General features: G+C 52.3%; 2 protein-coding genes and 1 long non-coding RNA gene across 3 annotated transcripts in view; 1 reads left to right on the plus strand and 2 right to left on the minus strand.

Annotated features, from left to right (window-relative positions):
- The window catches only part of LOC142989054 (uncharacterized), a 2,067-nt gene extending 719 nt beyond the window's left edge, over positions 1-1,348 (minus strand). The window contains exons 1-4 of the long non-coding RNA XR_012960648.1: positions 992-1,348; positions 656-808; positions 403-520; positions 197-269 (exon numbers count right to left, since the gene is read on the minus strand). This is a non-coding gene — a long non-coding RNA (uncharacterized LOC142989054). The remainder of the gene's footprint in view (positions 1-196; positions 270-402; positions 521-655; positions 809-991) is intronic.
- A 1,081-nt stretch (positions 1,349-2,429) lies between these two features.
- On the plus strand, positions 2,430-9,332 carry msl2b (MSL complex subunit 2b). The gene is made up of 3 exons (XM_076138421.1): positions 2,430-3,863; positions 5,633-7,023; positions 7,126-9,332. The coding sequence occupies exons 1-3, from the start codon at positions 3,722-3,724 to the stop codon at positions 7,423-7,425; spliced, it is 1,833 nt and encodes a 610-aa protein (XP_075994536.1). The 5' UTR covers positions 2,430-3,721; the 3' UTR covers positions 7,426-9,332.
- Positions 9,333-10,141: 809 nt separating this feature from the next.
- tnfsf10 (TNF superfamily member 10) lies at positions 10,142-14,663 on the minus strand. Its single transcript, XM_076138422.1, has 6 exons — positions 14,459-14,663; positions 13,254-13,379; positions 11,843-11,888; positions 11,612-11,728; positions 11,041-11,279; positions 10,142-10,885 (listed from the first exon to the last, which is right to left on the minus strand). The coding sequence occupies exons 1-6, from the start codon at positions 14,564-14,566 to the stop codon at positions 10,676-10,678; spliced, it is 846 nt and encodes a 281-aa protein (XP_075994537.1). The 5' UTR covers positions 14,567-14,663; the 3' UTR covers positions 10,142-10,675.
- Between the last annotated feature and the right edge of the window lie 337 nt (positions 14,664-15,000).

Genomic DNA, 15,000 nt, shown 5'->3' on the forward strand with positions numbered 1-15,000 from the left:
ATAGGAATTGATCATTAAATTAAATGTATCTACTTGCATTCTTGCACTTTTTTCATTATTGCACTAGTTGGGTGATTTTCTGATTTCTGGGTCTTGTTTTTTTTCCTCCTTTTTTTTCATCTCATCTCATCTCATCTTATCTTATCTTAAATTAAATTGATCTCCAGAATCCAGAGGTCGTGGTTGAGCTTCTCACCGTTTTGATCCTGTCTTCTAACCATTTCTGTCCCCTGACACATTTGAATGGCCCGCCGGTGCGGGTTCGGATCCTGAGAAGGGGAAGAAGAAGAAAAAGAAGAAGAAGAAGGAAAGATGAAAGACGTTTCACACATTTTTTTTGTGTCATTGAACCTCAGGAGGAAGAAGAGGAAGAAGAAGAAGAAGAAGGTGGTTGGTCCTCACATGTAGGAGCTGTAGTTACAGGAGGGCTCGGGGGTTTGTTTGAAGCACCGCTGGATGGACTCTTTGGGAGACATGTGACCGCTCTTATCACAACATAGACGACTAACCGACTGAGCCACTGCAAAACACACACACACACACACACACACACACACACACACACACACACACACACACAGATTGGCACATTGGCACATGGCTGGTCTTGAGTGACTGTTAGGATGTGACAGTGCATAACTGAAACTATACACACCTGTTAATGCGGAGAAGCAGGTGAGCGTAACCATGGTGATCAGGAAAAGCCCCCGGCTGATGGAGGGAAGCGTCCACATCTTCAAAGTGACTTCTCTGCTCTCTGGATCTCTGCCTGGTTCTTCACTTGCTTGTTCACAGCGTCGCCGTGGTTCTGTGGAGTGCAGAGGTCTGAGGATCTTATAGAGCTTATATAGAGCTGAAAGAGGAACCTCTCTCCCCCCCCCGCCCCCCCCCCAGGCCGCGTCATGCATTGTGTCTTCCAAATGGAAACGACTATGCTGCAGTGACGCCGGTGCACACACTCACAAGCACACACACACACACACACACTCACACATAGGAGATTGGCGTTTGATGATCATTTCCATATATGGGGGGTGGCACGGCTCGGGAGGGGCGAGCGATCGTCTAGGGTTCTAAGGTGCCTGGTTCCATTCCTGGCTCCTCCCACAGAGCCTGTTGAAGTGAACTGCTCCTGATGTGCAGCCTGGCTCCTTGCATGGTGTGGAGAGAGACGTGCTCAGAACAGAACCTGTGCACAGGTGTGTGTTGATCTGCTGCACGGCTCCTCTGGGGTTAAATCATGTCACGTTGTAGGCTTTTCACTGACGCTTGCTCAGCTGCAGTTCAAGTGTTAAAGGGTAAAGACATGTGTGTGAGATGTGAAATGATTCATACTCACATTAATGCTTTCATACTTTATCAATCAGCCAACAGAACCTGAGTTTACTGAGCCTGCTTTAGGACGAGACTGGACAGAGCGCAGAGGTGAGGAGGTGAGGAGGTGAGGAGCCTCATTACGTCATCACACAGTTCAGTTATTGAAGCCAGGAGAGACGCTGAGCTTTTATTGTGGAGGGCAGAACTGGCAGGTGGGAAAGGAAACGAATTACAAAGAAAGTCAAACATAGAAGAAAAAAATCTATGAATACAACGTATTCAACGCATTTCTATAGAATCTGTATTTCTGGTGAATGAAGTTTTTACTTTAATAGTCTCATTAGACTGGTTTTCTCCACGTGTGTGTGTGTGTGTGTGCGCGCGCGCGTATGAGTAAGAAAGAGGGAATCGCCCAAACTCTCCGTCTTCTCACATCCGCACTTAAAATAACCCCGACAGACGGACACGCGTGTCCTTCTCGTGTTATTTTCGCGCTGTGATGCATCGCCTCAAACCCTGAGACGCCCAGTTACTCACATGAACGGAATGTAACTGTGTGAGAAGTACTTAAGCATTTTCAGTCGCGTGCTTTCTGTGGTGTGATGATGTAATGCGATTGTATTTGTTGATGGTGCTAAATGGTGTTAACTATATAGAGATAGAAAGTCTTATTTTGAAGACGTATAAGATTTAAGACAATAACATGACAGGTCAGCGTGTCTGATGTTTCACAATATTTCATTCATTGTCGCAACAGCAGCTATTATTATTAGTAGTATTATTATTATTAGTAGTAGTAGTAGAAGTAGAAGTAGTAATTAAATAGTAGCTGGGCTGCTGTGTTAGTAAAGTAGTTGGCCACGCTACAATCTCCTGAGGAAACGTTACTCAGAACATTTAAGGAGGAATGTGAAAGAGTTGTGCTGTTTTATTTTAGCCAGCAAATAAGCAGAACATGTGGAAACTGTTAATAATTATTTAATAATATATTAATAATGTTACTATAATTAAAATAATATTACGATAAGATAATGTGAAAATCTGTATTTGTCTTCAGTGCATTTATAAGAACAGAACGTGTTTTTATTGGAGTGCTTCACGCCGTCAAATTGAACATAATCAATGGTGTTTTTGAATTAACCGCTTCACCTGTGCTCTCGCGAGGTTTGGACATTGAGCAACAGCGCCCCCTGGCTGTGTGTGAAAAAGCAACGGGACGTTTGAGAAATCCTCGGCGGCTAACGATAGCAAGGAACAGGAATAGAGATTTAATTTACTCTGATACTTCACTAACACACTGGACGCCCTCAGACGCTGGACACGGATATAACTGCGCCTACAAACTCGGGTTTCTGCCTCCGTCTAACCGAGGCCAGCAGCGAGAACCAGCATAAGGCTAATTCCGGGGAGAGGGAAGCGGCCTGTTTGTGTAGCCGGCGTCCCGGTGTAGCTCAGGCGGGCAGTGGCGTCACGGGAGTCCGGCGCTTCAGCGGGCTTCGTTTTCTTTACACCGACTGAGGCGTCGGGGCTTCGAAATTCTCCCCCCTCTGCTCAGCGCCGACCTTCCTCCACCTCGTCCCCTCCGTGCTGGCGGTCAGCCGGCGGCTTTTCTCGCCTAAGAGGAGCGTTTGAAGCTGGAGAGGCCTGTGTTGTTTTCTGAGCCGCCATGAATCTCCGCGAACAATAACAAGCCTGCGCCTGTCTGCTGGGGCGCTCCGCCTGGCGGGATACGAGCCGCAGATGCGTCGGTCTGGGCCGATAAATGCATTTAGTGATACGAGCTCTGGACCCACGTAGACAGCGGGGACCAGCATGCGTGTGGAATATGGGAATATCGTTGGAAAAGCGGTGCAGAGCAGCGCAGTTTGTCACGAAGAGCCCCGTTTGAACGTCGGAGCTGGTGTTTGCTAAGCAGCCGGAGGGAGAAGGCCAGCGGCGGGGAGAGAGCGCCACACCATGCTTTGTCTAATAACTCAACCTGACGGATTGTATGGAAACAAACCCAGTCGACTCGGATGAACCGACATTTCTATGCAACTGAAGAGCGACAGCACTTATTCTAATCTGCCCGGTAGTTCACACGTTGAGCTCCATTTTCAGCCCGGTGAGGATTCGGGACGTGACGTGAAGGATGGATTGGATGTGACCGGTAAAGGGAATGTGTAACCTGGACTGTTGAAACATCTATGCCCGCTCCAAAGCTCCCGGGCATCCTGGACAAAAACACTAAGAACTCACAACACACGGGAGTTACAAGTCTACCGCCCCCGCCACCGGAATCGTTCCCGGGGTCGCGGTGTTTATCGGTGAGAGTGTGCTGTGTCCGGTGACTGAAGCATTAAAGAGCAGATCTCTATCTAACGGACCGGACTGCTGGATTGGAGCGGAGCCCCGGGCAGCTGAGATGAACCCGGTGAATGCGACCTCTCTGTACGTGTCCGCGAGCCGTTCGGTGCTGCAGTGTGACCCCCGAGACCCCCGGGCACTGGCGGAGCTCTGCAAGCTGCTGCCCTTCTTCCGCCAGTCCCTGTCCTGCCTGGTCTGCGGTGAGTCCGGCACACTGCACAGTCTGAACTTTGATGCTGTATACTTCACTTTATGATATGATCATATCACAGGGAGCGGGGAGGGGGGGGGGGCGCAGTGGGGAACGAGCCTTTAACTGTGCTGCCTTCAGGTACACTAGGACGTATCAGCGTCGGCGGTTTAGACAGGAGTGTGTGTGTTTGAGGATGAGAACAAAATAGAGAAGTGCAAATTATATCATTTACGTTATGGATCAATCTATCGCGCAAGGGGGAGAAGTTTGATGAACGACCGATAATCAAACACCAAACTGACGAAGAGCAGACGTTTTGTAGTAAACAATGTCACGTATTGCTTCGCTACGTAAATGTGGGCCATTATGTAATATCACACTATAATCCCTTTACGTTGAGCGCTTTGTCCGGTGTGCGTCACCGCTCTGAGGGATCATTTCGTATTCAACTCTATCTCCTTCCGTCACATTCCGGTAGAAACACGCGTTGCTTGTGTTCTGTGACCGCACTGATCCTAATGCCTCATGTCGCTAACATTGTCCGAGGCAGGGAGCAGGAAACTCCGAGGCGCGTTGAACGCAGCATGCTCGCATCATGACACACCCCCCCCGTGCCCGGGCAGCTGGCTTGTTATTGTTCCTTATTTAACACGGAATCATCACTGAATGATTAGGTCCGATTGAAGTTTGTGCGGGCTGTATCCATAGCAACGAATGAAAGAAGAAACATAGGGAATACTACTGTAGCTACACATATGATTGACTTTAGTAGCGCACAGACAGAAGGCATCATTTCCTCATGCATGATGCAGTAGCTGTTAGCCTTAGCGGATGTGTACTGAATACTGTATGTGTGTGTGCGGGGTGGCGTGGCTGTGGAAGGTTGCTGGTTTGATTCCAGTACATTTATTGTGTTTATGAATTCAGTATTTACATCCAGTGTGTAAAGAAAGCATTTGATGCCGCGATTGTAAAGGATTGAGGAGTTATTCTGCTCATAGATCAACCTGCCTCTGTCCCAGGGTCACTGGATGAATAATAGATCAGGAAAGTTCCATTTATTGTGTTAAATATAGACCCAGTTAGCTGAGTGAGGGTGAACAGAGTGTGTGCGGGTGTTTGTTCCTTATGAATGGACCTTCATCCTTTTTCCTATCTGCAGCTGCACTCCCTAACAACCAGTGTTGCTAAGGAAGTTCCTCTCAAAAGAGCCGTTGTCACGCCTGGCAGGTTTTCAGGCATCACTCAGGTTGACCGAGGAAGATGTGGGTCTCTACTCCCAAAACATCTCAGGGCTGATGCTGACAGCCGAGTGCAGAGATCCCAGCCTGCAGTCTTCTTCTCTGTGTCCATGTGTGGATGATTGCTTGATAGAACGATGAACAGCTTCTCTCAGTCAAGCCCAGATGTTCCTGAGCTGCTCTGACTCCTCTACATTGTTGTTTATGATTGTGGGGATCAGATATTCAGAATCAAGAATCAGATATATAAAGAGAGTCCAGCCCTGTTTCTACACACCACTCTGCTATTCTCTGTGTGTGTGTGTGTGTGTGTGTGTGTGTGTGTGTGTGTGTGTGTGTGTGTGTGTGTGTGTGTGTGTGTGTGTGTGTGTGTGTGTGTGTGTGTGTGTGTGTGTGTGTGTGTGTGTGTGTGTGACAAACACATCTCAACAAAAGGTGAAAGCCGTTGTTTGATGAATGTGTGACGTGATGAATGGAGGAAGAAGGTGGAGGAAGTGTGTGTTGTGTTAACGTGGTGCTGCCGTCTCTCCTCCAGGTAACCTGCTGCAGGACCCCATCGCTCCCACCGATTCATCATGTCAGCATTACGTCTGTCGAGGCTGTAAGGGTCAGAGGATGCAGCTGAAGCCGTCCTGCAGCTGGTGTAAGGATTATTCCCGTTTTGAGGAGAACAGGCAACTGTCCCTGCTGGTCCACTGCTACAGGAGGCTCTGCCTCTACATCGCCCAGTCGCCGCTCGCCCCGCACATAGCCAGCGCCGCCAGCGACTCGCCGGACCTGCAGGCCATCCTCAACGAGGGCCTGACGTTGGCCGAGAACGAGCCGGAGGGCGAGGACCTGTCGGACTCAGCCGGCCAGTCGCAACCGGCCTCCACCTCTGAGGCCGTCCGACAGGATGAAGCTCCGCCCATTAGGGAGCTGAAGGAGGAGGAGCCGAGTCCTCTGGGCCTAAACGGCGTGCACGATTGTAACGGCCTGGTCGGTACGGACACGCTGCAATCCATCACCATAGAGACAGGCGGGGTGGTGACAAAGCAGGAGAGCTTTGGGGAGGAGTTACCGGTGTGCATGAGCGTTACAGGGAGCGGGGAGGCGGAGCTGTGTGACATCAGCACGTTTGGCGAGGATCTGAAACATGCCGGTGGAACCTTGTTACTGAGCGTGGAAGAAGTCCTGAGGACTCTGGACACAGACACGGACCCTGACCCCAACCCTGACCCCACCCACCAGCTGGACTGCCCCCCCTCTATACATCAGTCCAGTCTCAATGGGCCTCACTGCCCACCTGGCCCTGACTCCTCCCACCTGCCCCCAGAGAGCAACCATCATCCTCTCCAGGCTCATCCTCAGCCCTCGCTGCAGCCCCCCCCACAGCCCCCCACGGTCATTCCCCGCATCCCCCCTCGGTGCCACCGCAAGCGCTCCCGCTCAGAGAGTGACAGTGAGAAAGTGCAGCCCCTCCCCATAGCCAGCCTCCTCGGAGCGCCCCCGGCCGGTGCCAACGTCTCCCCGCACCGCCCCAACCCCGGCACAGCCACCAAACGGGAGCCTAAGTTCCCCGCCCCCACGCCTCACCCTCACCTGGCCCCGGTGCCTAACGGCGGCCCCCCCAAGGTGGGCAAGACTGTGCTCGTTTCCAGCAAGGCCCTGAAGAAGCCGGTGGAGCACCACGTGGTCCCAAAGAAGGCTTACACCAAGGCCAGCAGACAGGGGGCCCCCAAGCCTCGTGCACAGCCTCGCGATCGTGTTCCCCCTCACCCCCACCCCCACGCCCACCCTCACCCTCTCACTCACCCACCCAGCCCCTCTAAGCCGCTGTATAAGAAACCCGTGGAGAAGAAGGGCTGCAAGTGTGGCCGAGCCACGCAGAACCCGTCTGTGTTGACCTGCAGGGGGCAGCGCTGCCCCTGCTACTCCAACCGCAAGGTAAGAACACAACCAGCGCCGACCCCTGAGAGCGGGCGGCTCCCACACATTAGCCCCCGCAGGCTCACGGTGTCTGCTCTCATTGCTTTCCTTTGTCTGCAGGCGTGTCTGGACTGTATCTGCCGCGGCTGTCAGAACTCCTACATGGCCAACGGGGAGAAGAAGCTGGAGGCCTTCGCCGTTCCCGAGAAGGCGTTAGAACAGACCAGGCTCACGCTGGGCATCAACCTCACCAGTATCACCGCGGCGGCCCTCCGTAGCCCAGCCACCAGCTCCCCCGGCAACACCCTTCTCAATGTTACCACAGCTACCGGGGCCCCCGTCACGGCCACCTTCCTGTCAGGGGCGGGGCATGACAACCGAGGCTTCGACGATTCACTGGAGATGCGGTTTGACTGTTGAGGGCCCCCCCGCCACCCCTGACCCCCTCCCCCCCCCCGGTCCGTTGTCATGCACATTCCCTGCCCCGCCAGCCGGGTGTTACGTGGGCGGAGCCAGAACAAGGCAGCTACAGTGGCAGGCGGTAGTGAGGGACGCCCTCCATCATCTACCGCCCCAAACTGCTCCATGCTTGTGGTCTTACAGTACAGATACAGAGCGGAACGAGAGAGGGGGAGAGGGGGAGAGAGAGGGGAGATGTAGAGTTACTGTATGTGCAGATTTCATTTCAGTGAGGATAGAAGAGGTTTTGTTTTCTTGGACTATGGGTCATGTGTAGAGCATGTTGTGTAGCTAAGCTGGGAGTGTTGACCAGGCCCGTGTGTGTGTGTGTGTGTGTGTGTGTGTGTGTGTGTGTGTGTGTGTGTGTGTGTGTGTGTGTGTGTGTGTGTGTGTGTGTGTGTGTGTGTGTGTGTGTGTGTGTGTGTGTGTGTGTGTGTGTGTGTGTGTGTGTGTGTGTGTGTCTGGGGAGGAACAGAGACGGGCCGGTGTAATTTATATCAGAGGAGAAACCTTTTTGTACATGATGGACTCATGGGTTCATTTTATGATCTATTTTATAAGTTACTCTGAACGAATGGGAGCCAGAGAAGGGACGTACCTGCCTTCAACCAGAACATCTCACACCTTCAACCAGAACATCTCACACCTTCAACCACAACATCTCACACCTTCAACCACAACATCTCACACCTTCAACCAGAAGAGGAGGAGAATCAGTGGAGTGGACCGGCAGAGATCCTTCAGCGCTGGTGTCTCGCTCCACACAGGCCCCGCCCCCCTCCTGCCCCGCCCCCCCCCTCCCCTGGTGTCAGATCCTCTGGTTGAGTGCAGGTTCCTTCTGTCTGTCATCAGTTTGGTTCCCTGAAGCTACACACAAGCTGCTAACCCCACACAGGACTCCAGGACAAACACAACCGCTTCCTCATTCTATGTTTTCTGTTTTGAATAAGTTGCATTAACAGCATTTGCAGTATTTATTGGACGTCATCGGTAACTTTGGCGGCCGCGGGCTCAGCGGTCACGGTTCCCGCCGCTCCGGCCGCGGGCCTGCGGGGTCCGCTCTGGACGGCTCTGTCTCAGTGCGGTTGTTGTCTTCTCGGTGTTTCTGGTTCTCCACACACTTCTGTTCTCCCTCGGGGCATTTAAAGACCTGTAATATAACTGTAACATATTTCCACAAAATGAAAGAAAATCAAATACTTAAGCAGTGTCATGTTTCCTGTCTGATCCAGAGCTGCAGAGAGAGCGTCCGCTGTAGAGGATGGAGGGGAGGTGCAGTATTTTGAAAAACGGGGGGGTTTCCCCTACAGACGTCTCTCCTCTGTGAACACGTCCTGTTGGAAACTCTACGCCACTTTCTGTTCTGATCCACGTGCTGCCGCTCTGCCGCTCTGCCGCTCTAACAGAGGTCTAATCTTGTGAACCTAATTTACAGAAACATTCCACGTCCTCTCGTCTCCTCTCAGTGAGCACGGCGCTGAGCTTCCTGTGCTATTTCCCGATAAGCACCAGCAGGGGGCAGGACAGCCCTACAAATGTCTCCCTGTAGGTTAGACTCCTACAGGAAGCCATCACATTACCAAATAAAGAGCAACGTGAAAGTGAAGAAGAGCGGCACTCTGATCACTTTGATCATGTTTGTGTGTTTAAGTCGTGTTTGACATGCGAGTGTGTGAGCAGGAGGGGGAGGAGGCGTTCAGGAGAGGGCTGGTGTCTTCATCATCATCATCATCATCATCACACTATAAGATCAACTACATTATGGAACTACAGGAACATAACAGAGCTCATACCTCTGCCAAGGCCCAACGCCCCTCAGTGATGGAGTGCTGACCCCACAGGTGAGTGAAGCTCAGCCCACCCTGCAGTCAGCTGTTGTGTTTACAGTGTCTTTATTCCACAGATGTACACAAACACACTTCTTTACATTCACATCCTTCACGTCTCCTCTGGTCTCTACTCTGTGACCTCTCTGGTCTCCTCTGGTCTCTACTCTGTGACCTCTCTGGTCTCCTCTGGTCTCTACTCTGTGACCTCTCTGGTTCCTCTCAGGTGTTTGAGGTCCAGCAGAGGACCAGACGTCCTGGCGGCTGTGACAGAGGGTCTGGTAACGTTCCCATCAGCCTCAGCTCCACACGTCTGCAGCGTCTCTGTCCTGTTAAAGTCACACTGCAGCCTTTAGAGAGAGCTTCACATGAACTTTACCTCTGAGCTTAGTTCCTCTCTCTGTGTGTTTGTGTGTGTGTGTAGATGTTCTCCTCCTCTTCAGCTCTGCAGGTCTCTGATGGACCCTGATGGATCCATGTGGTTCTTTCTTCTTCTACAGCACAAAGATAGAAGTTCTGCCCGCCACAATAAAAGCTCAGCGACTCTCCTGGATTCACTCAGTGAGCTGTGTGATGATGTAATGAGGCTAACTCCTCCTCACATCTGTGTTCTTCTTCTACTGTTTGTCCTCACGACGCCCTGTATGTTTACCTGCGTGTGTAAGAAGATGTAGAGGAGCTTTAGAGGCTCTAACACCTGATCCTGGATCCATCAGAGTCCTTCAGAGACCTACAGACCTGAAGAGGAGAAGAAGAACATCTACACACTGACAGAGGAGAGTTTAGATGTAGATGATGGAGTCATCACTTTAAGGGGAGAGTTAATGCTGGAGTAAACAAAAACTGAAAAGTCTGTTTAGAGAACACCTTTATACATTCAGAGGACAGGAAACCCAGGGTGGTGAGGGGGCACGGCCACCTTCAGGGTCCATGAAGGTGTGAGTCTGTACTGTGACACACACACACACACACACACCTGGAGTGCTCTGTGTGTGGAGGCGGAGCTACCGTCATGTGGATCCCAAAGGCTTCAAACTGACAGAACAACAATCGGGTTCAGATGAAGCTTCAGTAAAATATCATTACAGCACAGACCAGTAATGACTCTGTGTGTTTGTGTGTGTGTGTGTGTGTGTGTGTGTGTGAGTGTGAGTGAGAGAGAGAGAGTGAGTGTGAGTGTCAGTGGAGGTGATTTGTAGATGAGTTGATATTTGAAGCTGGTGGTCCTCATGCCTCTCTTCTCTCTCCTCTCAGGAACCAGCGGCTCAAATGTTCCAGCCTAACAGAAGATTGGGGCGGAGCCTTCCCCTCACTTCCTGTTTCACTTTCTCATTGGGTGAAGCTGCTGTGTTCCTCCATCTGCTCACGCCGCCGCCCCCAGACCTCTAGCTGATGAGGAACGCCCCGAAGAAGCTGCTCTTCTCGTCCATGTCCACAGCAGAGGCGTTGGTCACCGTGACAAATAGGCGGTCGCCGGTGCCGAGCGGGAACAGCCCCCCCTGGTGGGCGGAGTGCAGAGAGAACTGGGAACCCCGGGACCAACAGGAGGTTCGGCTAGTCTTCATCAGCAGGATGGGAACCGGGTAGGAGCTCACCTAACGGGAGAGGAAGAGGAAGGTGAGAGGGTGAAGGCTTCATCCACACTGAGCTTATACTTCCATATATCCGTCTAACACATACATCCGTCCACCACCGGTTGAAACGTGTTGGAAAGCCCGCTGCTTTACTTGTAGCAAGCGCTGAAGCTCACCTTCTTGTAGACGTACTGCAGCAGGGGCTTCCCTCTGTCCTGGACCTCCTCGCCGTCCTCGCCATCCTCCTCCAGGGAGTGGGTGTGTCTGAAGTAGGTCTGGGCGTAGACGTAGTAGAGGCCCGGCTGCGGCACCACCAGCTCCCCGTCCACCAGCTGGACGTCCTGCAGGAAGGCCAGACCCTTCTTCCCCTCCCACCACGAAATCTTCTGGCCCTGAACGCGGCGGCCCGGAGAAACTGCAGCACAGGGCGAGCAGACGACACCGAGCGTGAGGCGCTACAACATACGGTGAGACCGCCCAGAGGAACGCTGGCTCACTTCCTGTTGGGCATCCTCACCATCAGCTGTGTTTACACGCTGCAAGCCTCAACTTTCTCTTGTTGTCTTACAAAAGGTTACAGAAGACGATTCATGATGACCTGCCAAAGTGATGCTGAGATGCAGCTGCACTTCCTGTTGGCTGTATTCTTCATGTTAGCAGACAGGGGAAGGTTTAGATTTAAGTGCAGATATACATGTTAGTGTCTCTCTCTGTCTCTGTCTCTGTCTCTCTCTCTCTCTCTCTCACCTCCACCGTCTCGCTCCACTTTGGGCACGAAGCTGCCAGTGACGTGAGCCGCCACCTTGGGGCGCGGTGAAGCTTTGTCGTCCATCACAAGTGAGGGCAGAACCCGAGACACTTCATCTAATGCAGAGAGGGCCGAGTGTTACCGCACCACGACACACACGTTCACACACGAACACACGCTGCAGGTCAGATCTACAACTCTTTCTTTTACTGTTCAAATGTTCTCCTCACCTCTGACTGCAGAGGAGATCTCCCTCTGGTAACGCTGAGACAGAGACTGGAGGGAAAGGAACAAACCACAGAGACGTTAACATCCAGTCTGAAGCGCCGCGGACTTAGTATGTCTACATGTAGGAATACAGACACAGCATAAAACAGCAGCACCACAAGGGGGCAGCATTTCTCTCTCTGTCTTTGAGAGGGACGGCTCCATGTTTAGTGACTGAGTGAGCTCAGTGTAGACTCGACGCCACAGACAGACAGAGAGACAGACGGAGCTCAAGGGGTTAAAGCAGCACGTCGTGTTCAACACATTTAACACAAAGCCTCTATTGTTGCTCTTCTGTCTGCAGACGCGGTGACATTGGGGGCAGGAAGTTCACAGGGCCTTCATGTTCACAGCAGCAGGTAATGGATCCTTCCTCGTGCCCTCTTCCTCTTCCTCTCACTCTGCAGCTCCTCCTCCTCACTGTCTGCAGGCCTTCAGGCATTAACCACAACATTTAACATGTCAATTCTTCTGAGCAATGAGGAGAGAAAGCTGAAGAGCAGAGAGAGGGAGACAGGCAGCGAGGGAGACAGGCCGAAACAGAGTGAAGAGCAGAGAGAGAGAGACAGATGAAGAGAGAGACAGGTGAGTGCATTCCTGTGCTGATTACAGCACGTCTCTCTGAAGGGCTCCATTGTTCAGTGAGCAGCAGAGCTCAGGGGTTTGGGCTCCTTTCTTCACAGGAGGATCCTCATGATCAGAACAATAATAAAGCCAACATTAGATGGTCTAAAGTATCAGGACTGGAGCAGAGGGACCAGCTCTTCTTTGAGCTCTGTGGTCTAAAGGTCTGGGAGCATTTAGAGGAGCTGCAGAGCTGTGGAGCCCTCAGGGTGAGATGAACCTGTGTGTGGAACCATGAGTGCCCCTGGTTCCAGCTGTGGGCCCACTGAGGTCCTGAGCCTGGAGGTCCCCTGCCTCCTTCACGGTGTGGGATCATGTCTTCCTCATGCTGTCCACCTGGAGGCGTGAACACGGAGCTCCTCCCCCAGAAGGAGACAGTTCCAATGCTGTCAAATGCCGCCCCCTTGTGGTGGTGCTGTTGTATGCTGTTGTAGCTGTTGTAGCTAAGATTACATTACATTACATTACATTACGATCATTTGGCAGACGCTTTTATCCAAAGCGACTTACATTACATTATATTACCACCCTTCGCAGAGGGGGGAGCAATTGAGGGTTCGGTGCCTTGCTCAGGGGCACCTCGGCAGGGACTCGAACCGGCAACCCTCCGGTTCTTAAGCGGAAGCTCTACCCACTCGACTACTGCCTCCCTAAGATGCTCTGTCCACGTCACGGGTGCTGCTCCTCATGATGGAGCCAGGAGTGTGTGTGTGTGTGTGTGTGTGTGTGTGTGGGGGGGGGGGCACCCACCTTCTGGATGAGCAGGTGAAGCTGCTGAGTGACCTGCCAGCACGGATCTCCTCTCACGGCAGAGACGCTCCGCAGGTCCGAGCCCGTCAGACAGGAAACGCTGCTCCTGGCGAACGTCTCCTTCATCTGCAAAGGAGGAGGTGGAGCGAGGTCGTCAGACATTTAGGCCCAATTTGTCTTCTCCTTCCTCTGAGGCTCCTTTGTTTCCTTTTGTGACTGAAGCTTAATGATTAAGAGCTTAACCACACAAACATACAGAGAGGTCATACGTGACCATTTTAGCTGCAGGGATCAATATGAAACATTCACACAGACGGCAAAACTGAAGTGAACCTAGAAACACACGTATGACATCACCTCTAAGGACCAACACACATTTAGATCTGCCTTCACTTTCTATCTCACACACACACACACACACACCCTCTCTGTTTCCCTCTCTCTCTCTCTCCCCCTTTTATGTCTCTCTCTCTTTATGTCTCTCTCCCTCTCTTCCTTTATGTCTCTCTGTCTCTCTCCCTCTCTCTCCCTTTATGTCTCTCTGTCTCTCTCCCTCTATGTCTCTCTGTCTCTCTCCCTCTCTCTCCCTCTCTCTCCCTTTATGTCTCTCTGTCTCTCTCCCTCTCTTCCTTTATGTCTCTCTGTCTCTCTCCCTCTCTCCCTCTATGTCTCTCTGTCTCTCTCCCTTTATGTCTCTCTCCCTCTCTCTCCCTTTATGTCTCTCTGTCTCTCTCCCTCTATGTCTCTCTGTCTCTCTCCCTCTCTCTCCCTTTATGTCTCTCTGTCTCTCTCCCTCTCTCTCCCTTTATGTCTCTCTGTCTCACTCTCACTCTCTCTGTCTCTCTCCCTTTATGTCTCCCTCTCTCTGTCTCTCTCCCTCCCTCCCTCTCTCTCTCTCCCTGATCATCTGCTCATCATAACAATAAGCTTCACTTCTTCTCTGCTGGCTCCGCTTTGACTTCCTTGTTCCCAGAAACAAGGTGCGCATGAGGCTCAAACTACAAGGAAGAAGGAGACGCGCGCGCGCGCGCGCGCGCACACACACACACACACACGCACACACTTGACGGTCTTTGGACTTGCGTGCACAGGGGCGCTGCGGAGCCTAAACGAGGTCAGCGCGTTTTCCAACGTCTCCGCCCGCACCGACCCGCACACACACACGCACACACACACTCCGTCCCCGTCCCGGTCGGGTTGCTCACCGAGTTGAGGGCCGTGGTGAAGTGCAGCACGGTGATGGTGACGACCACGGTCTGCAGCAGAACCGCCACCAGCAGCAGAACCCCGAGCCTCGGACCGGAGCCCGTCATAACGACAGACCGCCGTCCGGTACCGACCTGCGCCGTCACGTCCCGTCTCAGACTCCAGGAGAAGAACAATGGCAGAGCGAACTCCTTCACTTTTACCCTCCCCGCAGGAGGAGGAGGAGGAGGAGGAGGAGGGGCCAGCATGGAGAACAAGAACTTGGACTTTCTGCTTATTGTTGGGTTCCTGCTCTGTAACAACACAGATTAGTCTCATATCTGCGCCAAGGATCTCACCGCAGTTTGAACAATCAACATCGCGATATGATCCGAGGTGTTTCCAAATGCGCGCCCAGGGGCCCCTCATCTTCATCACCTTCATCACGCTTTAGTCCCTGTTCGACTGTTCGTCAGTAAAGAGCAGCTCGCTGTTGTGTTTGGCTCTTTTCCCGTCGCGTCCCGACTGTGAGATGTGGATGTGAACCAAAGCCTCAACACTC

Source organism: Genypterus blacodes, unplaced genomic scaffold (genome assembly GCF_046128005.1).
Source record: "Genypterus blacodes isolate CSIRO-AG114 ecotype Tasmania unplaced genomic scaffold, CSIRO-AGI_Gbla_v1 ptg000369l_1, whole genome shotgun sequence".
In the NCBI taxonomy this organism is placed as follows: Eukaryota; Metazoa; Chordata; class Actinopteri; order Ophidiiformes; family Ophidiidae; genus Genypterus; species Genypterus blacodes.